This window comes from Ascaphus truei, chromosome 5 (genome assembly GCF_040206685.1).
Source record: "Ascaphus truei isolate aAscTru1 chromosome 5, aAscTru1.hap1, whole genome shotgun sequence".
Lineage (NCBI taxonomy): Eukaryota > Metazoa > Chordata > Amphibia > Anura > Ascaphidae > Ascaphus > Ascaphus truei.
Genome location: NC_134487.1, coordinates 103,469,148 through 103,493,604, shown reverse-complemented (window position 1 = coordinate 103,493,604; position 24,457 = coordinate 103,469,148). Strand labels below are relative to the sequence as shown.

Below are 24,457 nucleotides of genomic sequence, written 5' to 3'. Positions count from 1 at the left end.
GTCAGTCAGCGTGTGTGCGCGTGTTTCAGTCAGCGTGTGTGCGCGTGTTTCAGTCAGTGTGTGCGCGTGTTTCAGTCAGCGTGTGTGCGCGTGTGTCAGTCAGCGTGTGTGCGCGTGTGTCAGTCAGCGTGTGTGTGCGTGTGTCAGTCAGCGTGTGTGCGCATGTGTCAGTGTGTGTGCGCGTGTGTCAGTCAGTGTGTGTGTGCGCGTGTGTCAGTCAGTGTGTGTGTGCGCGTGTGCGTGTGCCAGTCAGTGTGTGAGTGTGAGTCAGTGTGTGAGTGTGAGTCAGTGTGTGAGTGTGAGTCAGTGTGTGAGTGTGTCAGTCAGTGTGTGTGTGTGTGTGTGTGTGTGTGTCAGTCAGTGTGTGTCTCTCTCTCTCTGTGTTGTGTGAATGTCTCTCTGTGTTGTGCCCCCCACCCCTCCCCCAGGCGGAGCTGCGGACACGGAGCTGCAGACTCCCAGCCCCCCCCCCCCGGCGACACGGTGGTCCCGTTACCCCCCTCCTCCCGACTCCCACTACCCCCGGCTTAGCTGCGGACATGGAGCTGCGGACTCGTAGCCCCCCCGGCGACACGTGGTCCCGTTACCCCCTCCTCCCGTTACCAAAGCAGGACATTATTGGGGGTCTCCCTCACCTAACGGGGGCGCGCATGGCTCCTCGCAGCTGCTGCTGCCGCCGCCCTCTCCTGGCCTGTGGTACCCGGCGGTCACATCTGCGCATGCCCCCCTCAGCTCCTAGGTCTCCTCCGCCTGCTCACCTCCCCTGCACGGGGGTCCAGGGGGAGAAGCAGGATCCCGGGACTCAGGTCGGGCAGGATCCCTGCACGTCCGCCTCCCCCCAGATATCCAGCAGGGCGCGGGTCTCCATGTCCGACAGACATCCCGCCGGGCAGGGGGTCGGTGACCGGCCCGGAGATGAGCTAGCAGCAGGAGGCAGGCATGTGGCGTCCGTGAGCGTCACCATGACTACCGCATGCGCGGCATGTCAGCGGGCGCGGGGAACAGCGCATGCGCGGCATGGCAGTGCACGTTTGGGGGGAATGGCGCCGCTGCCTGCCGCTTCTGCGCATGTGTGGCGTCCGTCAGCGGCACCATCACAACTGCGCATGCGCGGCATGGCAGCTGGGACCGGCGGCCGTTAGGAGCGGCGCAGCGGCCGGCCGTGTGAGGAGAGCGGCACCCTTTAGTCAGCGGGACACAGGGAAGCGGAGGTAGGGAAGAGGGAGGAGAGAGGCTGAGCAGCGGCTCCTCCTCCTCTCTCAGCCAGAGTACTTGCGGGGCTTCCGCCATCTTATTACACCCGCAGCACCGGAAGCTCTGCGGCAGCCATCTTGCTATACCCATGGCAGTGGCCGTTAGGAGCGGCGCCGGCGGCTATCGCCGCCGCCGCATGTCACAGCAGGTGTGTGGGCAGCATGTCACAGCGGGTATGTGTGGGGGAGCAGCGGCTGTTAGGAGCGGCGCTGGCGGCTATCGCCGCCGCCGCATGTCACAGTAGATGCAGAGGGGGGGAGCCGTGACGTCACTTCCGTTTCACATTTGTCCCCCATCTCTCCCGTTTTACCCCATCAGAATAGGTGCCACTAAAGAAGTTTCACTTCAAATATGTAAAAATAAGTCCACGTCTTAGCTGGTAGGGCACAGACAACTAGGAGAGAAGGAGCACCATTGTGCAGCACTTTTACATCAGCTGAACTGTGTCCTACCTCCAGCTGGGAGTGACCTCAAATCCCATCCTAATGCACTGCACTTGCCCTAAACCCTTTTGAAGTTAAACTTCTTTGCCGGCACCTACAAAAATTTTGCCTGCACAAATCGCCATCATAGTGATGGAAGTTGGTAATGGAAGAGATGTCAGTGCGGGCAGAAGGAGGCCCTTTGCGAGCGCATGTGCAGAAGGAGGCCGTTGGCGAGCGCATGTGCACATTGCGCAGTAGCGGCTGTCGCTCGTGCATGCGGCGCATGCGTAGAAGTATCCGGTGCCGCTCGCACATGCGCAGAAGCGGCCGGCGCTTCTTGCACATACGCAGAAGCAGCCGGTGCCACTTCCACGTGCCTTTTTGCACATGCGCAGAAGAATCAGTGAGATCTCGCACAAGCGCAGAGGCACAAACACATGTACAGAGGCAGGCAGCCAGGCGCTGCACGCATGCGCAGGACAAGCAGCAAGCCCCTCTAAGCAGCTCCACCCCACTGCGACACGCACACACAGGGAGACACACACATACTGACACACACAATCTCGAGGAGTTTACACACACACACACACTCGAGGAATTCACAGTTAGTTTTCTAAATCAAACTTCTTTGCGTTTTGGCACTGAAATTGTGTTTTGATTTTTAATTAAAAACATCACCATTACAAATACAATTTATGTGACAAAACAGTGACAAAAGACAAAGAAGTTTTACTTAAAATGTGCGAGCTCGGCACAGACACCCTTTTATTTTATTTGCATGTGCAGGCTCCTAATATATTCTGAAATTGGTTTGATGATAGCCTGTCTGTAAGGGAGGACTACTGTCAGAAAACTTGCATCCTCATTGTTTAGCTTCTTTTCAATTGTTGACCTCATTTAGCTCCAGGGAGGGGCATGTAGCAGTTCTTTAATATATATATATATATATATATATATATATATATATATATATATATATATATATATACATTTAGTTTAAGCATTTGAGAACTGGGAAGTTCATGTTGTAAGTCTTCTTTGGAGGCACCTAGTGAATTTTGATGGGACAAATCTACTGCATATGGCCGAAAATAATTACAGCCAGCGCATGCTCAGAACCGTCCTTTATGAGTGCACATGCACAGAAACAGAAGTTTACGAGTACGCATGCGCACAATAGTCCCTTGCAGAGTGCACATGTGCAAAAGTGGCCTCGTCATGTTGTTATGTGCAGAGACATCCATCGCCTCATATGAATGCAGAGGATGCTATCTCCACTTGCATATGTGCACATTCGAATAAACTGCCACATTCGTGTGTGCAGGCGCAGAGAACAGTAACGGCGCCGGCGCATGCGCAGAGGCACACTTACAATGTGTGTGCTCAGCACACACAACTTGTTTTAATTGATCACCATAAACAAAATGGATTTGAGTTATGGACACCCAACAGACTTGCTGGTTGTTTTCCCAAATGAATCCTAGGATATTCCCTCTCAACAGAGTCCCCCAACGCATACTATCCTGCACATAAAAGTAACTGCAGCGGGGGCTTACCTGGGAATCTGATTTAAACTCTCCAAAGAAAAACATCTTGGCTTTTAGCTCTAGGTCGGCAGCTTTTGCCTCTTCCTCGATGCAGGCAGCTGTAAGCATATCTCTGTGTTCTATGAGGACATTTGTTTTAAGGTTCCTGCAAAAGTCATACAAGACATTAGATGACAAACCTGCTACAGTAGACTAGTACTTTAGTAACCTCTAGAGAAGAATAATGCCGGTTTTAGCCTATGAATTTGTAACTGTCTTGCACAAACCTCATACAAACAAAACAGTTAAAATGTACAGTTCTTCAAGCTTCTCAGATGTATATCGGCAATCTATATATATAAAATTGAATTTTGTGTGATTGTTGCTAGATGTGGTGAATCTGATTGGCCCGTGGGTCTGTCACTCAGCCTCTGGCCAATCAGATTGGTCCGTATCCCTGCCCCGCCCCGCACGCCTCTCATTGGGCTGTGTGGCTCTATGACGTCACCCAACTGCCACTCTCTTCTCCTCCTCACCCGCAGCTCACCTTCCCCCTCAGCCTCACCCAACTGCCACACACACGCACAACCACCCGCCCACTGTCCTCTTCACCCAGTGGCCCGGACCGCCGGCTACCCCCCATCACCCCCCCACCAGCTCACCTCCCAGCCGGCTACCCCCCTCACCCGCAGCTCATCTCCCCGCTGGCTCCCCCCCCCCAACACCCCCTCCCACCCGCAGCTCACCTCCCCTGATTGTGTGTCTCTGGCTGGCTGATTGCGTGTCTCTGATTGGCTGCCTCTGATTGTGTCTGTTTACCTGCCTTTGATTACCTGTCTCTGATTGGCTGCCTCCCCCCTGGAACCGCACATACTGACTGACAGCCGCCGCCGGACTGCATCCCCCAGCTTCCCCTGTGACGGGTGACGCGCCGGTCCCGTGACCCGTCCCGCCTGGCTGCTCCTCCCGTGGTAAAGATGGCGGATGAGGACAGGGAAGGGATTCACTCCAGTCAGCCGAACGGGGGCGGTCGGGGCCAGGGGTTCGTCCTGGCAGGCCTGGGGAAGGGCCCGTGGGTAGTCCGCATCGTTAAGTCCGGGTACGGGTTTAACGAGAGGGGCCAGGTCAGCGTGGGCGGCCAGCTGCGGAGCATTAACAGGGAGCTGTACGCACCACTGCAGCATGTGAGCGCCGTGCTGCCCGGTGGAGCTGCCGACCGGGCTGAGATCCGCAAGGGAGACCGCATCCTGGAGATGTAACGACCACTGAATCCCCAGATCCCCGATATCCCCAGCACCCCCACATCAGCACCAACAGCACCACCACATCAGCACCCTGGTATCCCCAGTTCCCCGCAATCCCCAGCACCCCCACATCAGCACACCGGTATCCCCTGCCCCCCAGCACACCGGCATCCCCAGCCCCCATCAGCACCATCAGCACCCCCACATCAGCACCTTCAGTGCCCACACATCAGCACCTTTGCCACCCCTGTCCCCCCCATTGGCACCCCCCCCCCATCGGCACACCCACATCAGCACCCCCACATCCGCCCCATCAGCACCAAACCCTCCCAAATCATCAGCACCCCTATACAATCACCATTCGCACCCCCACAACAGCAGTACCACCGCACACCGTCCTGTGATATGTGGACCACTCCTCACCCAAATGCCACCCCACCCCACAAACATCCTGGGCAACGCCGGGTCTGTCCACTCTCCCCCACCCCCTGTCCACTGTCCCCCCCCCTCCTGTCCACTGTCCCCCCCCCTCCTATCCTCTCCACTGCCCCCCCAACCCCTGTCCTGTCTACTGCCCCCCCTCCTGTCCACTGCCCCCCTCCTGTCCTGTCCACTGCCCCCCCCCTCCTGTCCACTTCCCCCCCCTCCTGTCCACTGCCCCCCCTCCTGTCCACTGCCCCCCCCTCCTGTCCACTGCCCCCCCTCCTGTCCACTGCCCCCCCCCCTCCTGTCCACTGTCCCTCTCTCTGGGGGGGGGGGGGGCGGAGAAAGAGGGGGAGCACAGAAATAGGGGGAGAGGAGGGAGCGGGAAATTTAACTCACGGGCAACGCCGGGTCTCAGCTAGTAAGACATAAAAGTGATACTTTAATACGTTAAATGTTTAATACAGTGACATTTCTTATTAGATTGTTTAATCAACCCAACTATGGTGCCTTTCTACTTGCAGTGTGTATGAGTGAGCACTTTATGGCCACCACATAAGCCTAATACATGTAACCATGTATTATTGTCACCATAACTCTATGCCCAGGACAGACTTGAAAACGAGAGGTAACTCTCAATGTATTACTTCCTGGTAAAACATTTTTATAAATAATTGATTGTAAAATAGCAAAAAATAATAATTTTGATGACTAAAACAAATCCCTGCAGTTAGGGGTTATTCCATATCCTTTGAACTCATTGGCCATAGAATAAGCCCCGTAGAAGGGAAAAATCCTAAGTGTAATTAAATTTTTATACCACAAGTAAAAAAAGTAGAGTGATTGTGTATCTAAATATCAGACACAAAACAAGTTATGGTGAGTAAAAAAAGTGACAAAAAGCCTCCACCATACTGTGTACAGCAAATAAGAAATACAGCTCAACCCCGTGATAGCACGATCCGCTATAACGCGGATCCGCTTATAACGGGGTTTGAGCGTGGACCCCAACCTCCCGATTAGGCGCGCGGCGGCCATTTTTTAAAAATTAGTGCGACCCAGGTTATAGCGCGGACGGATCGGGTGGCCCCGAGGACCACGCTATAATGGGCTTGAGCTGTACCACTTGTGAGCACATTCACATATCTCAGACAGGTCTGCAACCCTGAACTTCCCCATTATCTCTTAACGTTTTCTAAATATGAAGTGCACCCTTTTCTCTGCAAGGTTAACTGAATGGATTGCATTGTTTAGCTCTTTTTGCAATCAAAACAATGACTCTGAAAAGTACTTGTGCAAAGCGAGCACACAACCTGCCACCTTAGTAAGACCTTACCAATGAGATGGCTGTTTTAATATCAATCAAGGTTAAAAGCGTAAAAAAACGAAAATGTGGGCTTTCATGGCCTAGGGGTGACTGAAACACATCATAAATACAATCACTGTGCTTCCGAAAACCCCTTTTGAGTTTGGAGTTCCTTATTGTAAGTGGGAAATTCAAAACAGCTTCATAAAAGAGCCAGGGAGTGAAATGCTATTGCAGCAAATTCAATGGGAGGGGGGGAGTCAGGGAAAGTGCAGGCTGACCCCCTGAAGTTTGAATTCCAAGCTTTACCCAGGAAAGGCAAGAACAGAGGGATATAGTTTTATTATAGTAGATGTAGCCAGGTCTCCCCAGCACTTCAGCACCCCCCTCACCCTGCTGCCGATCGCGGGGGCCGCCGCGTCCAATGGCGGCTCCGTGCGGCGATGGCAGGGGAGAGGGCGGTCAGGTCCCGGCTCGGGGGTTGCCGGGGCCGCCATTGCCCCTTAGTTCGCGCATGCGCAGTAGTCGCGCAAGCGCGGGGAGAGCCCCAGAGACAGGGCAAAGTTGCGCGACAGCAGGGAAAGCCGAGGGGAGGTTGAGGCAGCCCAGGATAGCTTGCGCAGGCGCAGGAGAGGTAGGGAAAAGCCCGCGAAGCCCTAGCCTACCAGGGAAGGCTCTGAGCTGGGACTACAGATCCCAAGAGCCTTTGCGTGCCCCACGTGATGCCAGGGAGCCAATAGGGCTTAAGCTGTCCCTGCAAAAGAGATACATTTTGCGCGCTTGCACCACGTTAGGTGTGAGTCAGAGACCGGAGCAGCCCAGGGAAGGAGGTAGGGTACAGGAGTCCAGGACTCACTGTACTAGTTCAGCACCCCCAGGGTCTGAGGTAGCTGAGTATCCTCTGAGAGAGTGTTGCCAGGGACTGCTCTAGAGAGAGGGACCCTGTCACTCAGGTTAGTCCGTTGGAGCAGGGGAGCTGTGAGGGAGGGAAGGGTGCGGGGAGCGGGTGCAACTCCTGCGGCCCTATAGGTACCTACACCCCAGATAGGCCCCAACCCCCCACTAGGGTAGTCGGTAATTGCTGAGGGAGGCCCAAGATAGGGACGCTGCCCTTAGTGTTAGAGTGCTGCCTTGTCAGAGTCACGGCTGTTAGTGCTGTGAGGTCTGACAGGCAGGCACCTTGTTGCGCAGCACGTTGGCTGCCAACATCCAGTGGGTCACAGCTTGTTGCTGCAGGCGCTGGGATTAGTGAGGTTTAGGGGACTTGGAGAGTTAGGGGAGTGGGACAGGTCATTAACCTCTCTAGGCCCCTAGGAGTTTCCCCAAAGCCACTACAGGTTGCTGTGCTATAGGGACGGCCTATAGTATAGTGCTTGCCACTTAGATAGATAGGGACACAGCGGCTGCTGCTGTTCCTGTGAAGCGGTTCGGACCCACGTTGGGGTCCGCAGAGACTATTCCAGAGTGGGACCGCTCTGGCGGTCCACGCGTGCCTGGAGTTCGGTTGGAGGATCAGAAGGAGTCATCGCCCGACTGATCCTTTGTGAAGAGTTTCTGACCCGAGCACCGGAGTGCTCGGCAGGTATCACACATTCCTAAGTGCACCACCGGGCCCTTAGCTTAATTGTGACTGCGCAGTCACCCATTGACTCTCTGCAAGAGTGCGGGACATTGGGTGGGGTTCTTTGGACACGGGGTGGGATCACCTGGTGTTGGGGAAGCGTCCTGCGAGACGTCACGGTTAGTGTCTCCTCGTGAGAGGGACACAGGTTATTATCAATGTGAGGTGTCATATGCATGTTAGTAAAAGGTTATGGTTAATATACATGCGGTCTATGTAATTATTGTGTTGTCCTGCGAGGAACCACTCCCCCTCTGGTGGGAGCCATCGCAGGTGGAGGCGCTGCACCGAATGTAAGTGGTTGTCCATAGTATAATTGCCCCAGGTTCCGCGTGGCGGAAGCTCAGCCCTCCTGTGAGCCAACAGGTATAGCACCAAATACCGAGTAACATTATATGTTCCTGCACCCACACAGTATAATCTGCGATTGGGGGGGGAAACCCGTTACATAAATAAAAAAGCTGTGTGTGCTGTGCACGCGCATAGTAAGTGAAACTTCTTTGTGTGTTGTCAGCAACATATAAAGTAACAATAATATTATCACTGCTTAGAGCATGAGTAAATTTGATTGGCAGGGTCATGCTTATTGGCAGCAGTACCAGCATCATGGATGTTGAGCGGGTGGGGGAGCTCACAGGTGGGGGAAGGAATAGGCACATCATTCAGGGGCGGTGTTCGGTACATCACTGGGGTGTGCGTGCGTGTGTCAGTGTGCGTGCGTGTGTCAGAGTGTGCGTGCGTGTGTCAGAGTGTGCGTGTGTGTCAGAGTGTGTGTGCGTGCATGCGTGTGTCAGAGTGTGCGTGCGAGTGTGCGTGCGTCATAGTGCGTGTGTCAGAGTGTGCGTGCGTTCGAGTGAGTGAGTGTGCGCGTGCGTCAGTGTGTGTGTGTGTCAGTCAGTGTGTGTGTGTATGTGTCAGTGTGTGTGTGTGTGTATGTGTCAGTCAGTGTGTTTGTGTGTGTGTGTATGTGTCAGTCAATGTTTGTATGTGTGTCAGTCAATGTGTGTATGTCAGTGTGTGTGTGTGTGAGTGTGTGTGTGTCTCTCTCTCTGTGTACACACCGTATGTCTCTCTGTCTGTGTCCTGCCCCCTCTCTCCTGACTCCCCCCACCCCCAGCAGAGCTGCGGACCCGGGGGGCTCAGTCTGAGTATTCTGAGCAGACCCCCCACCCCCTCCCGGCGGCGCACTCAAACTCCCCCCCCCCCCCGGCGGCACGCTCAAACTCCCCCCTCCCCCCCCCGGCGGCGGGCTCAAACTCCCCCCGGCAGCAGGCTCAAACTCCCCCCCCCCCCCGGCGGCATGCTCAAACTCCCCACCCCTCGGCGGTGGGCTCAAACTCTCCCCGGCGGCGCGCTCAAACTCCCACCGGCGGCAGGCTCAAACTCCCACCGGCGGCGCGCTCAAACTCCCCCCGGCGGGGCGCTCAAACTCCCCCTGGCGGCAGGCTCAAACTCCCCCCGGCAGGGTGCTCAAACCCCCCCGGCAGGGCGCTCAAACCCCCCCAGCAGGGCGCTCAAACCCCCCCGGCAGGGCGCTCAAACCCCCCCCCCCCCCCCCGGCAGGGCGCTCAAACCCCCCCGGCAGGGCGCTCAAACCCCCACCCCTGGCAGGGCGCTCAAATCCCCCCCCCCCCCCCGGCAGGGTGCTCAAACCCCTCCCCCCGGCAGGGTGCTCAAACCCCCCCCGGCAGGGCGCTCAAACCCCCCCCCCCCCCCCCGACAGGGCGCTCAAACCCCCCCCGGCAGGGCGCTCAAACCCCCCCCCGGCAGGGCGCTCAAACCCCCCCCCGGCAGGGCGCTCAAACCCCCCCCCCGCCAGGGCGCTCAAACCCCCCCGGCAGGGCGCTCAAACTCCCCCCCCCCCCCCGGCAGGGCGCTCAAACCCCCCCGGCAGGGCGCTCAAACTCCCCCCGGCTGCGCGCTCAAACCCCCCCCGGCAGGGCGCTCAAACCCCCCCGGCAGGGCGCTCAAACCCCCCCCGGCAGGGCGCTCAAACCCCCCCCCCGGCAGGGCGCTCAAACCCCCCCCGGCAGGGCGCTCAAACCCCCCCCGGCAGGGCGCTCAAACCCCCCCCGGCAGGGCACTCAAACCCCCCCGGCAGGTCGCTCAAACCCCCCCGGCAGGGCGCTCAAACCCCCCCCGGCAGGGCGCTTAAACCCCCCTGGCAGGTTGCTCAAACCCCCCCCGGCAGGGCGCTCAAACCCCCCCCCCCCCCGGCAGGGCGCTCAAACCCCTCCGGCAGGGCGCTCAAACCCCCCCGGCAGGGCGCTCAAACCCCCCCGGCAGGGCGCTCAAACCCCCCCCGGCAGGGCGCTCAAACCCCCCCCCCGGCAGGGCGCTCAAACCCCCCCCGGCAGGGCGCTCAAACCCCCCCCGGCAGGGCGCTCAAACCCCCCCCGGCAGGGCACTCAAACCCCCCCGGCAGGTCGCTCAAACCCCCCCGGCAGGGCGCTCAAACCCCCCCCGGCAGGGCGCTTAAACCCCCCTGGCAGGTTGCTCAAACCCCCCCCGGCAGGGCGCTCAAACCCCCCCCCCCCCCGGCAGGGCGCTCAAACCCCTCCGGCAGGGCGCTCAAACCCCCCCGGCAGGGCGCTCAAACCCCTCCGGCAGGGCGCTCAAACCCCCCCCGGCAGGGTGCTCAAACCACCCCCGGCAGGGCGCTCAAACCTCCCCCGGCAGGGCGCTCAAACCCCCCCCGGCAGGGCGCTCAAACCCCCCCCCCGGCAGGGCGCTCAAACCTCCCCCGGCAGGGCGCTCAAACCCCCCCCGGCAGGGTGCTCAAACCCCCCCCCCCCGGCAGGGCGCTCAAACCCCCCCCGGCAGGTCGCTCAAACCCCCCCCAGCAGAGCACTTAAACCCCCCCCGGCAGGGCGCTCAAACCCCCCCCGACAGGGCGCTCAAACCCCCCCCCCCGGCAGGGCACTCAAACACCCCCCCCGGCAGGTCGCTCAAACTCCCCCCGGCAGGGCGCTCAAACCCCCCCCCCGGCAGGGCGCTCAAACCCCCCCGGCAGGTCGCTCAAACCCCCCCCCCCCCCCCGGCAGGGCGCTCAAATCCCCCCCGGCAGGGCACTTAAACCCCCCCGGCAGGTCGCTCAAACCCCCCCCGGCAGGGCGCTCAAACCCCCCCCCCCGGCAGGGCGCTCAAACCCCCCCGGCAGGTCGCTCAAACCCCCCCCCCCCCCCGGCAGGGCGCTCAAATCCCCCCCGGCTGCGCGCTCAAACCCCCCCGGCTGCGCGCTCAAACCCCCCCCACTCCCAGTTACTGGAGTAGGAGGCGACAGGGCACAGTGTGGGGGGGATGGCGGCGTCGGACTATAGCAGCACAGAGCTTGGCGGCAGCTGAGCTGAGCAGCGCCCCTTGCTGCCTGTCGTGAGCCCAGCGGCGCATGCGCAGGCCGCAGCCAATCATTGCTCAGCCGGTGGAGTGGGCAGAAGAGAAGCTGGCATGACGATTGTAAGTATTTATCATTTAAACAGTCAGTGTGTGATAGTGTATTCTAATATTTTTTTGTGTGTGTCGTATCGTACTGTAATGTACTGTTTTGTAGTGTATTATACTGTGTTGTATGTTTACTGTTATAAAAATGTGGATTATAAATTAAAAAAAAATTAAAAGTTGTAATCGTAATAATGCCCTCAGAATAGGGTATAACCTGGCAATGAATGCCCTCTTCTTTAGGAATTGTTACTTAAATGCAATGTTTCGCTCTAGTAACTAGATTTTTTTTAACCTCTCTCATGTTATAGGCCACTGAAAAGGCTCTCTTTGACTTTGTGTGAATTGTTTTTTGTTGTTGTCGTTTTTTTTTTAAATATAATTACCATTTTATTGAGGTTTTTGATAATAGGAGGGTACAGAAATTAGAAGAGGGGTTTAAAGGGGAAACCACCATTTAATAGTAAAAATACAAATTGTAGAAAGATGCGATTATAACCTAGGTAATAATTTAAAGTATAGGTATGACAAATAATGTTTTATACACATTATGCTTACTTAGAGTGAACGTGACAAAGAGAACACTTCTAGCAATTATTCCATTATCTACTGATCCAGGGGTTCCAGACTTTATAAAGTTTTAACATGTTTAAAAAGGATGTGCATTTTACTATCAACATTACTTCATCTATTCGCTGTATAAACCACATTTGGGGAGGGGGGTAATTGATTTTTCCACTTTGCTGAAATTGAACATCTAGCAGCTGTTAAGATATGAGAAATTCATTTACGGAGCGAGGGACTCAGGTTTTCCACGGGTTACGAGAATGAGATTAAAACCAGGTCAAGAGGGATAGTGATTTCGAAAGTTTCTTCAACTTGCTTTTGAATCATTACCCAATATTTTTGTACCTCAGGACAATACCACCATATGTGAGCGAAACCTACTGCCACATTTTCTCCAACATTGGTCCGAAGAACCTGGGAACATCTGACTCAACCATTTGGGAGTTAAGTACCATCGGAATATTATTGAAGTGAAACTTCCTTAGTGGCACCTCATTCGAACTGGGGCAAAAAAGAATTGTGGAGACAGAAATGAAACGGATGTGACGTCAGTGCTGGCAGTTGAGGCCGGGCTGTGTTCTGGCTCAGCCCGACCCCAACACTGACATCACACCCGCTCCACAAATCAGAAGCGGCGGCGGCGATAGCCGCCGGCGCCGCTCCTAATGGTCCCCGCTCCCCCCACACGGCCACAGACATATGCGGCGGCGATAGCCGCCAGCGCCGCTCCTAACGGCCGGCAGCAATTTCCCCCAGTTGGAGATGGGCACGGGCGGCATCCGGGGTATCCAGCTCTCCTGCTACAACCCGCTGACTGGCTCCTGGGACCAGGCCTGCTCTCTGTCCCAGCCGCACGCCAAGCTCAAATGACAGTAGTAGCTCTGTACTCCATCGGGGGCGAGTGCTTCCGCTGCACGGTGAAGGGGGCAGCATCTACTGCTTGAACCGAGCGGCACCCTGCAAGTCCCCCTGCCCCCGGAGCAAACACACTCAAACACACTGACACAAACAAACACACATAAATACATACACATACCTCCGCAGGTGGGCTTGCTGCCACAGGATACACGGGCTGGAGACTCCTCTGCCGCGGGGCTGGACACTCCTCTGCCGCCGGGCGGGAGACTCCTCTGCCGCCGGGCGGGAGACTCCTCTGCCGCGGGGCTGGACACTCCCCTGCCGCCGGGCGGGAGACTCAGACAGAGCTCCCCCCGCTGGGCTCACTCGCGTACAGGCACTCGCGCTCAAGCCACGCCCTCCCGCTGACTGAGGGAGCGGGGCCTGATTAGCCTCATGGAGCAGAGCAGGAGGAGGCCGGCGTTCTGCTCTGCCGCCGTGATCTGATGTGCAGGGGTGAGGGGAGGTGATGTGAGGTGAGGTGGTGCAGGGGGGGATGTAAGGTGCAGGGGGGGTGATGTAAGGTGCAGGGGGGGGGTGATGTGCAGGGGGGGGGATATGTGATGTGCAGGGGGGGATGTGTGATGTGCAGGGGGGATGTGTGATGTGCAAGGGGATATATAAGGTGGAGGGTGATGTGCAGGAGGGGTGATGTGGAGGAGGGGTGATGTGGAGGAGGGGTGATGTGGAGGAGGGGTGATGTGGAGGGGGGGGTGATGTGGAGGGGGGTGATGTGCAGGGGGATATGCAAGGTGCAGGAGGGGTGATGTGCAGGAGGGGTGATGTGCAAGGGGATATGTAAGGTCACACTCAGTCACAGTCGCACGCTCGGTCACACGCGCGCACACTCGGTCACACACGTGCACACTCGGTCACACGCGCGCACACTCGGTCACACGCACGCACACTCGGTCACACGCGCGCACACTCGGTCACACGCGCGCACACTCGGTCACACGCGCGCACACTCGGTCACACGCGCGCACTCTCGGTCACACGCGCGCACTCTCGTTCACACGCGCGCACTCTGTCACACGCGCGCACACTCGGTCACACGCGAACAATCAGTGCAAATAGCTAATACAGGGGATGTGTGCCGAGCACGCGCATTCTGTCAAATTTATTTGCGTTTTGTCAATGAACTTGTATTTTGATTTTTAATTAAAACATCACCAACACAAATACAATTTCTGTGACAAAAGTCAAAGAAGTTTCACTTACTATGCGCGTGCACAGCACACACAGCTTTTTTTTTTATAATATTCTCTTTTGTACAAATAGAGGTCTTGAGGGCATTGTCATTCGGTATTTCCAACTGCAAGTCTGCCTCCCACGTTCTCATATATTATGGCTATGGAGATCCCCCAAGGGGGCCAGCTCTTGGTATAAAATAGTGGTAAGACCTTTCTGGAATTGCCTATTTCTACATAGCTTGTCCAATATAGTTGTATTTGGAAAATCTAAATGGGGGGATATTTGATTAACGAAATGCCTAATTTGAAGGTATCTAAATACAGTAGTTCTTACTTGGGAAAGGTGTATTTGGAGCAAATTTCAATAGTTTTCCCTTTGACAACAAGTTACCCGAAGTTAAATATAATATTTAGTTGTTCATGCACACAGGAAGACCCAAAAGGTGACATGAACTGTAGATGAGCTCAAGTTTTACAGTAGCTAGGAGAAATGTTATAATGCGTGAAATTCTATGATGCTAAATCACTAAAAGAATGATTGGTATCAGAATTGACATAAACCCACAATTTGTCCTGTATGGTGTAGCCGGTTTCTCGAATTTCTTGCATGGTTTCATCGGTTTCCTGGGAGTTCTGGATCAAAGTTAAATTTTGTTCCTCTAGTTGTACAAAGATTTGAAGCAGTTGCTGTGGGTCAGTAAAGTAAAGCTCAGTCTCCTACAAAATAGATATAGAAGCAGGGATATCTCAGAGATATGGTAACAGACTGCCACAGGCATGCTTAGAGCTCTACAGGACCCTAGCGTTGAAATCAACATTGTAAGTTTATCTACATTTAACACTGAGATTCATGTGTCTAACGCTGGAACAGTTGAAAAGTGTTCTTTGATGCACATCAATTTTCAGCTTGTGCGCATCACATGTAAGAACCCAGGTAATTACGTGTTTTATTAATTATGTAGATCTGCTGGTGAGAGGTATAGATGTCACCTCAGACCTGGTTCGTTTTCATAATATACAGGGAGCAAATGGTGGTGCTAGATGCAGAAGTTGTTACATATCAATTAACAAACTCAACCCTAATTCCTCATCTTGACACTCCCCACAGACGGCTTACTGATTGGAAGTGGACCAAACGAGGTGCAAAGTGCGTAGACAGAATGACACAAAGACACATGTTCAAAATTACTTTTAGGTCCTTACTGTGAAATCTCTGAGCTCCATCCAAATGAATAGAGCTCATAGGCTTCGCTGATGTGAAGAAACGGCCTTACAACAATTAGGCCATTTGTGTCAATGTAACAGTAAAATTCATCGTTTGATTGATTGCTAGCAATCACTATGTTTGAATGTTTCCATAGCATCTGACTGATAGTGTAAGCCTCTGTTTTAGGAATCTCACTTGTCTAAACCATCACTACTGTGGTCTCACTGCAAGTTTATAATACAATTGTAATGAATTGGAGGAAACATTTTTCACAAACAGTGCTTAATCTTTGTGATAGCGTGTAACGCTATACTGTCCGAAGCAGGCATTCGGGACATTTTTGGCAGAAAATCCCCATTGACTGTAACAGGGTTTTTCTTTGGCCAAAGGTGGCAAAACGGCGTCTTCAACATATGTAGAATAAGACCCATAGGCCTTCACAAACAAATTTAATAGCGATTAGTTTGGTAGATCTTTTTGAAGTAAATTGGTAAAGATACATTTGGAATTTAAAAAGAATTATATGGTGTATTTGAAGAGCAAAACATCCCAAATGCCAGCCAGCCTGCACTAAAAAGGGAGTACAGTAATGGTATCTTTAAAGCAGCGGTGGCACTAACTATATAAGGCTCTAAACATGTGTACCTCCTCATCCGAATCTCCTTCTTGAAACAGGTCTTTGTCATCTTCTGTGGCTTCACTGGAACCCCTATGGTGAGATTACATAACATGGATGTAAATCTACCAAACCCAATCATTATTGTGTTTTTGTTAAGTAAGAACGTTAAAGTACAGTTCCTCTCCCCCCCTTGTGCCCAAAACAATGTGGGGAGCAGGCAGACATGCTGCACATGCTGTGGGGTTGCGCCACAGTGGCCCAGATTTGGGAAGATATCAGAGACTGGCTGCATTGTTTACTCGGCCACACGGTCCCTTTGGACCCTTGGTTGCTCCTGCTGGGCAGGCGCACCAAGGGACTAAACAGACCAGAGCATAAATTAATCGCACATTTTGCAACGGCCATGAGGTGCGAAATCGCAGCATTGTGGAAGCAACCTGATTTAACCAATATCCCAAAAATTCGGAACAGAATTTGGTACGTCTGCCGGATGGAGCAATTGACGAGTATGGTCAACGACACCGGCACAAATTTTCTAAAAGTTTGGGCTCCATGGCTAGCCCAATCAGACATTCCAAGGGTAGATGCCTCTAATATACTGCTATGATAGTTCAAAATGCATTCTCTTTGGATGGGCTGGTACTGATGTTAGGCAACCAAGAGACGGTAGGGTGGACAGGAGCCAGAATAGATCGTTGGAATAATAAGAGGTCACAAATGGAATCCGATCCCTCACACACAGGACCAAGAGGAAAGAAGCTGAGCTAAAGGCATCCAAGACTGCACCCCTCTCCCCCACCCCCTCCTCGTGTGTAGTCCTGTCTTGTGGTGTTGTACGTCAGTGTCCCCCGGTACGTCCAGTTACCTTAGGTAGTTATAAAAATAAGTGCCACAGATGCTGAATTACAAGACATTGTGTTGAAAGATTGCTGTATGCCTGTATCAAGCACTTAATAAAAAAATTTGTTGTTGCAAAAAAAAAAAAAAAAGTGCAGTCCCTCTGAGCATCATACAGTAGATAGGTATTGCGTTATCTTTCATACACTTGGCACCGGTGCCGTCAACGCATGGGCACGCTGGTCAGTTGCCAGGGGGCCCCCATGGTAATCTATGCACAGACCAGAATTTAACACTAATTTTCCGATCACCCGCCTCAACATTCAAATCTCCCGCTAACTCGGTAGAAGGAGAAAAATGACGACATGTAGCAGAGAGTTGTATGTCTGCATTCGCGAGAGAAATGTTGCCGTTTTTATTGCAGAATATTGTAACGGATCCGCGGGAGGCAATTAACGGCTTACATTTTTATTCCTGTGAGTGTTTGTGTAGGCAGGGCCCAGTGCACTGCTTTGCCCGGGGGCCTATAATGCTGTTAAGGCGGCCCCTGCTTAGCACTGTAAAATTATTTTCACCGTTGTTATGTTTAGTTCGCAATCCAGATTTGTTTCCCGTACAGTATTTGCAACCACAAAAAAGGGACATTTATACAAAGTTTTGGCCACAAGGCACTTTTGCGTAAAGACAAAGCCCTGCTCTGGGATTGTAAGTGTGATACATGATACATGGTTTTCATTAAAAGATGATGAGATAGTAGACTAAAAGGTGCACAGTTGCACATGTAAGTATGGATATTTTACAGCATACTAAACATTTATATTGAAGATCTTTGGGCGCTCTTATATTATTCAGATATACTAAAGTTTGGTATTGACATAAAGTTTGACTCAAAGAAGCAGTTAGATCTTAAAAGCTTACATTGCAGCCCCCATGGACAACCAAAAGCATGTGCAGCTCAGTACCTGCTGGATGCTCTCCTGCTGTCAGGAATACAGGATTTACGGCGAATACTCTGCTCTTTAAAAGATCCTGGTTTGCACAGTAACTTCACTGACTTGTTGTCGGTCTCTTCGCAGCGATTTGGGAGAAAGAGAAGTTATCATCAATTCCCAGGACGAAATAGATAGGTAACGTAAGTGGTGGGAGAGAGGCAAACACATGCAAAGCTATGAAGTTAACATAATGTTGGAGCAGAGAGGGTGTATTTTGATGTATTGTACCTGTAGCCATGGCATGTTCTGGCTACTTATCTGCCCTCCCTAGCACGTGAGTCCTGGTAGATGCAGACAGTGTTAGGCCCAATTTTTGTTTGCCCCCACAAGCAGCTTCCCTGAGTGACAGGGGTGGAGGCGGGACACAATCCGTTTGCGGCCCATCTACCTCAAAAGCCTGTCCTGTTCCCCAATACCATCGGCGGAACCTCAGCTCTCCTGCAAGCCAACAGGTACAGAGCACCACAACACACTCAGTAGCAGGCAGATCGCCCAGAGGGGGGGGGGGGGGGGGGGGAAGCAGCGCTTCGTTTGGAGGCGCTGCTGAGATGCTGGCAGGACAGGCTTTCAGTGCAGCAAATACATATAAAAAGACCACCACTCCCCCCAATACATATAAAAAGATCCCCACCCCCCCAATACATATATAAAAAAAAGTAGACATACCTTGGGGATGGTCGGGACTGGTGGCTGCGGGGTCAGGCAACCGGTGAAGGGTCTGAGGAGCCACCTGGCTGGGGAGGTCGCTGGGTGCAGGGCCGGGTCACGTGGGCCCACCCGGAACTGGAGCCGCAGATGATGGTTAGGGAGGGTGTGGGGGGGGGGGAAGAGGAGTAGAAAGGATCCTAGTAGAAGGATGCCGTGTGGTAGGGCCTGGCTGGGGGAGCCAAGGAGATACCGGTAAGGGCCTGGGGACGGTGGGAGGAGCCTGGGGATGGTGGGGGGGGCTGGGGATGGTGGGGGGGGCCTTGGGAGCATGGCTGGGGACACGGGGAAAGTGTGGGTTAAGGCCTGGCCACCCGGGCCCCTACTGCAGACGGGAAGGGGAAAGGATCCATAGGGTCTAGGACTGAGGGATAGGGAAGGATGCCGGGCGGTAGGGCCTGGCTGGGGGAGCGGAATGGATGCCGGTAGGGACTCCTGGAGACGGTGGGGGGGGGCTGAGGAGCGTGGCTGGGAACACAGGGAGAGCGCGGGTTAGGGCCTGGCCGCCCACTGCAGGTGGAGTGGCCATTTTTTAACAGACACTTTATTTATTTATTTTCCTGACACGGGTCCGGCAGTGACCGCAGGGCGGCCGGACACCCTGTGTCACTGGGCCCGGGACTCCAACCCCCGGCAGACCTACCCTGTTGGCGGCCCTGCCTAGGAACTGCACCGTATGGACTGTGCAACCTAAAAGGGCGGTTCCCGACAGAAACGGGACCGCATGGGGTTGCCTGCAAAAGTTGTAAGCCCTTTTTCTGCAAAAGGAGTTGCAAGAGCTCGGCACCAAAGCCGCGTCCAATTCACTGTGACTGGCTCAGCCTGGAGCGAAGTCACACCCTGTTCCTTTGTGCCTCTACTCTAAATTCCACCAAAGGGAGGGGGCAGAGTGGGAGCCAATCGCAACAGACTGTACTATTGGGGGAAGAGCCGGACGCAGGCTGACCCACCTCAGTTTCACAGAGCTAACTTACTGAGAGGAGCTGCAACTATACCTCTGCTATAAGTCTGCTCACGTGGAGGAGCGCACAACTGACTTAAAGGCCATGGTCACGGAAATTGGGGAGGTTCAGGATTCTTTAGTGCATGATATGGCCTCTAGGAAAGACCATTTAGCAGAACACCGCGAGTTGCAGGAGGATCAGGACAAAAACGTCACAAATTGTTCCCCTCATAAACACAGATTTGAAGTTATTCTCCAAAATACTGGCCAAGCGGTTGAATGAGTACATGTCATATCTAGTGCACCACGACCAGGTGGGCTTTATTCCCACTAGACAAGCCACAGATAATGTACGTCGTATTGTAGATCTGACTCAGCAAACACAGTGGGCACGCCACTCCTATGCCTATCTCTAGACGCCAAAAAGGCCTTTGATAGATTTGACTGGGACTTCCTCTTTTCTGTACTAAAACACATGGATTTCGCAGGTCGATTCCTACAAGCGGTGCTTCTACCAATACCTATCAGCTAGAGTTAGATGTGCCTGCCTCATCTCCAATAAAAACCAAATAACCAATGGTACAAGACAGGATTGTCCCCTATCTCCCTTGTTGTTCACACGCTCAAATCGAGCCCCTGGCAGCCACCATCAGACTGAACCCCAATATCTCAGGTGTGACCATTGGGAAAGTAAAACTATAAAATCTCTCTATTTGTGGACGACGTATTCCTCGCCCTCTAATCTCTCTCCCAAACCTTTACCAATCTCTTGATGAGTTTGGAGTCAGGTTGGGCTTTAAAATTAACCACACCAAGTCTCTGGCACTAGCGGTTAATTTTCCCAATGACATGGTCAAGCTCCTAAAACATAATTTCGACTTTTCATGGCAAACTCACTACATTCCCTATCTTGGAATTAATATCACAAGATCATACTAATTTCTATACAAGTTTAACCACCCGAAATTAATTAAAAACCTGAAGAAAGATTTGGACTACAGGGGGAAATACAATATTTCATGGATTGGCAAAATAGTATCTGTTAAAATGAATCTCCTCCCACGTATAATGTATTTTTTTCGTACTCTTCCCATAAAGATTCCAGCCAGGGAAATGGAGGACCTCCAATCCCACATCACAAAGTTTGTATGGAATAAGAAATGCCCAAGGGTCAAGAGAGGTACTCTACAGACCCACGGAAAGGGGTGGGCTAGCCCTCGCCAATCTTTACTATTACCAAGATATTACCAAGCCTCCCAGCTGAGCCAGATTCTACTATGGAACTCTGAGACACAGTCAAGAGGATGGGTAGATATAGAGAACACTAAGTCCAAACCAAAAAATATCGAGACTCTCCTATGGCTAACCAAAATTAGCAGACTGCCAAGCACTCTTTCTCACCCAGTAATTAGACACTCACTGACACTTTGGAACTGACTGAAATTTAAATTTAAACTGACAAAGGATTGTTCCCCTATGACCCCGCTCTTTGATAATCCGGACTTTGACCCAGGGAAAACGACGGGAGCCTTCCAGGCCTGGAGGGCTGCCGTATTATTAGACTGGGAGACCTATTCTCCAGTACTGGGATAATTCTATTCCCAGAATTACAAAAAAAAAGAAGCCTGCCCCCCTCAGAAATATTCCGTTACCTACAGGTAAAACATTTTGTCGCACAATGTTATAGGGACGGGGAGTCTTCTACACCCACTTACATTGAATCTCTACATAAAAATCAATTTTTGGAGAATGGTATGATATCCGCCCTATATTATATTCTAATTAGCGCAGGGGCAGCTAGCAAATAGGTCTATATTCTGAAATTGAAGGAAGAGCTAGGGGAGGTCCTAGAGGATGAGGACTGGGCAGATATATGGGAAGCTGCGACAAAAAGCTCGATATACACTGTGGTCAAGGAGAACTCTTACATATTACTATTTCGCTGGTACATGACGCCAGTTAGGCTCCATGCGATATATAACTCCCATTCACCAACTTGTTTCAGAGGCTGTGGCCAAAACGGTTCAATGTCACATATTTGGTGGAGATGCCCAAAACTATCCCCCCTCTGGATGCTAGTTTTCCAACTTATCAACAGCTGCTAAATGTTCATTTGAGACCCGACCCCTGGGTTGCTCTCCTGGGCAGACCAGTTCAGGATATGCCGAGAGCCTCAGCCAAGCTGATCACTCATATCATATAAGCCACAAGATGCTGTATCATGGCGTCCTGCAAAAAGCAGGTAGCTCCTTTTCTAGCTATGGTAAAACGTAGGATATGGCACATCTCTGTTCTGGAAAAAAATCACTGCCTTCCTGAAAGAAATGCACCAAGTACTCCAGATTCAGGATCCTTGGTTTGCTGGGGAAGGAGGGCAGGGAGATAACAGAGAATTAGCCCTTATCTAGGTTGGCAAAGCTTGTCCCTTTTAACGGTTTGGGCAAGACCAGTGGTCAAAAGGGCTAGATTAATAGGTGCCCTATAAAAGGATATAGGAACGAAAAAATATACAGGGGGAAAAAAAACCAGAACCAAAAAAATGGTTCCCCTCTTCCACCCCCTCTCCCATCCCCCCCCTCCCCTTCCCCCATTTATGTGCCTGGTCTGTTTTTATTTAAATGCTGTTACTGTCTGTTGTAAGATTGATCCCATCATTACTGTTCAAATTTGAATATGGATCGGTAGTTAAAAACTGTATGTGATGTGGTTCTTGCTATGTGAGTACCTAAATATCCATATTTTGTTTTCTGTACCCCATTTGAAAATTGCAAATAAATTAAAAAGTTGAGGGGAAAAAATGACAATATATACTTTTTGTTATTGGTGGCAAAATCCATGTGTTTCTTCTTTCTGCTAGTTTTTTTTTTTTAGCTTGTTCCACGCTTAGTTTCTTCTGCTGTTGCTCCTCCTGCCATTCTGGTGCAGATAGCATCTTCAGGAAATCTTCATACGTCACAAACTCCTTTATTATCTCTTCACATCTGGCGATGTCACTGCACAGTAGGAATGTTAATACATCAGTGATTATACACATGAAATAGGTTTTTCTTGAGGTGGGATATTATTTTTGAAGTGAAACTTCCTTAGTGGCACCTCATTCGTGATGGGGCAAAAAAGAATTGTGGAGACAGAAATTAAACGGATGTGACGTCAGTGCTGGCAGTTGAGGCCGGGCTGTGTTCTGGCTCAGCCCGACCCCAACACTGACATCACACCCGCTCCACAAATCAGATGCGGCTCCTAATCGCTCCCCCCCCCCCCTGACCCCCCCCCCCCCACACATCGTGACATATGCGGCGGCGATAGCCGCCGCTCCTAGCGGCCGCTGCCCTGCCGCGCATGCGCAGTTGTGACGGCGCCGCTGATTCCCCTCCCGTTCCCCGCCCGTTCCCCGCCCATTGATATGCTGCGCATGCCCGGTAGTCATGGCGACACTCGAGACGCCATGACTCTCCTCACAGGGACACTGAAGCCCACACTGCTCCCCGGGGCTCTATGCAGGCACTGATCTCCTGCGGCCTCTCCTCCCGGTGCATGCCCCGGCAGAGGCATAGAACTGCTCCTGCTCCGGTAACGGGGGGGGAGGAGGGGGGTGATGAGTGCGCTGCGTCCCCCACGTCCCCCACAGCACCATCAGAAGCCTCCGAGTCGGCTCCAGCTGACGATGACGCGCTTCTCCCTCTCCCCCCGCCGACACTGCCTCCATCTCCTCTGTGCCGCGATCTGGTAGGAATGGGGGGGGGGGGCGGGGGGCGGACTGCTGAAAGGGTCTGGGTGCAGGGAAAGGATAAGGGTGCTGGGGGGAGGACAAGTGTGCTGGGGGGAGGACAAGTGTGCTGGGGAGAGTCAGGAGAGAGGGGGGCAGGACACACACACACATACATACACACTGACACATACACACATACTGACTCACATACACACACACTGACTCACATACACACACACTGACTGACACACACACACACTGACACACACCCCCACACACTGACTGACCCCCCCCCCCCACACACTGACTGACCCCACCCACCCCCCCCCACACACTGACTGACCCCAAACACACTGACTGACCCCCCCCCCCCCACACACTGACTGACCCCACCCACCCACCCCCCCACACACTGACTGACCCCACCCCCCCCCCACACACTGACTGACCCCACCCACCCCCCCCACACACACTGACTGACCCCCCCCACCCCCCCCACACACTGACTGACCCCCCCCCACCCCCCCCACACACTGACTGACCCACCCACCCCCTCCCCACACACTGACTGACCCAACACACACTGACTGACCCACCCACCCCCCCCCCACACACTGACTGACCCCCCCCCCCACACACTGACTAACCCCCCCCCCCACACACTGACTGACCCCCCCCCCCCCACACACACTGACTGACCCCCCCACACACTGACTGACCCACCCACCCCCACACACTGACTGACCCACCCACCCCCCCCACACACACTGACTGACCCACCCACACCCCCCCCCACACACACTGACTGACTCACCCACACACACCCCCCACACACACTGACTGACCCACCCACACCCCCCCACACTGACTGACCCACCCCCCCCCCCCACACTGACTGACCCACCCACACCCCCCCCACACTGACTGACCCACACCCCCCCACTGACTGACTGACCCACCCACCCACACCTCCCCGCACACTGACTGACTGACCCACCCACACCTCCCCGCACACTGTCTGACTGACCCACCCACACCTCCCCGCACACTGACTGACTGACCCACCCACCCACACTTCCCCGCACACTGACTGACTGACCCACCCACACCTCCCCGCACACTGACTGACTGACCCACCCACACCTCCCCGCACACTGACTGACTGAAGCGCACTGACTGACTGACCCACCCACACCTCCCCGCACACTGACTGACTGACCCACCCACACCTCCCCGCACACTGACTGACTGACCCACCCACACCTCCCCGCACACTGACTGACTGACCCACCCCTCCCCGCACACTGACTGACTCACCCACACCTCCCCACACACTGACTGACTGACCCACCCCTCCCCGCACGCTGACTGACTCACCCACCCCTCCCCGCACACTGACTGACTCACCCACACACCCCCGCACACTCTGACCCACCCACACTGACTGACACACACACTGACTTACACATACACACTGACACAAATACACATACACACTGACTGACACACATACACACACACTGACTGACACACACACACACACACACACAC

The 24,457-nt window shown here is 53.5% G+C and overlaps 1 protein-coding gene across 3 annotated transcripts in view; it reads right to left on the bottom strand.

Moving 5' to 3' along the window:
• The window catches only part of CCDC38 (coiled-coil domain containing 38), a 77,072-nt gene that overhangs the window by 13,745 nt on the left and 38,870 nt on the right, over positions 1-24,457 (bottom strand). For all 3 annotated transcript variants that reach the window (XM_075600388.1, XM_075600387.1, XM_075600386.1), the window contains exons 8-12: positions 22,009-22,190; positions 17,520-17,625; positions 15,747-15,810; positions 14,460-14,611; positions 3,236-3,371 (exon numbers count right to left, since the gene is read on the bottom strand). In XM_075600388.1, the coding sequence (XP_075456503.1) occupies positions 3,236-3,371; positions 14,460-14,611; positions 15,747-15,810; positions 17,520-17,625; positions 22,009-22,190 (640 nt within the window). The remainder of the gene's footprint in view (positions 1-3,235; positions 3,372-14,459; positions 14,612-15,746; positions 15,811-17,519; positions 17,626-22,008; positions 22,191-24,457) is intronic.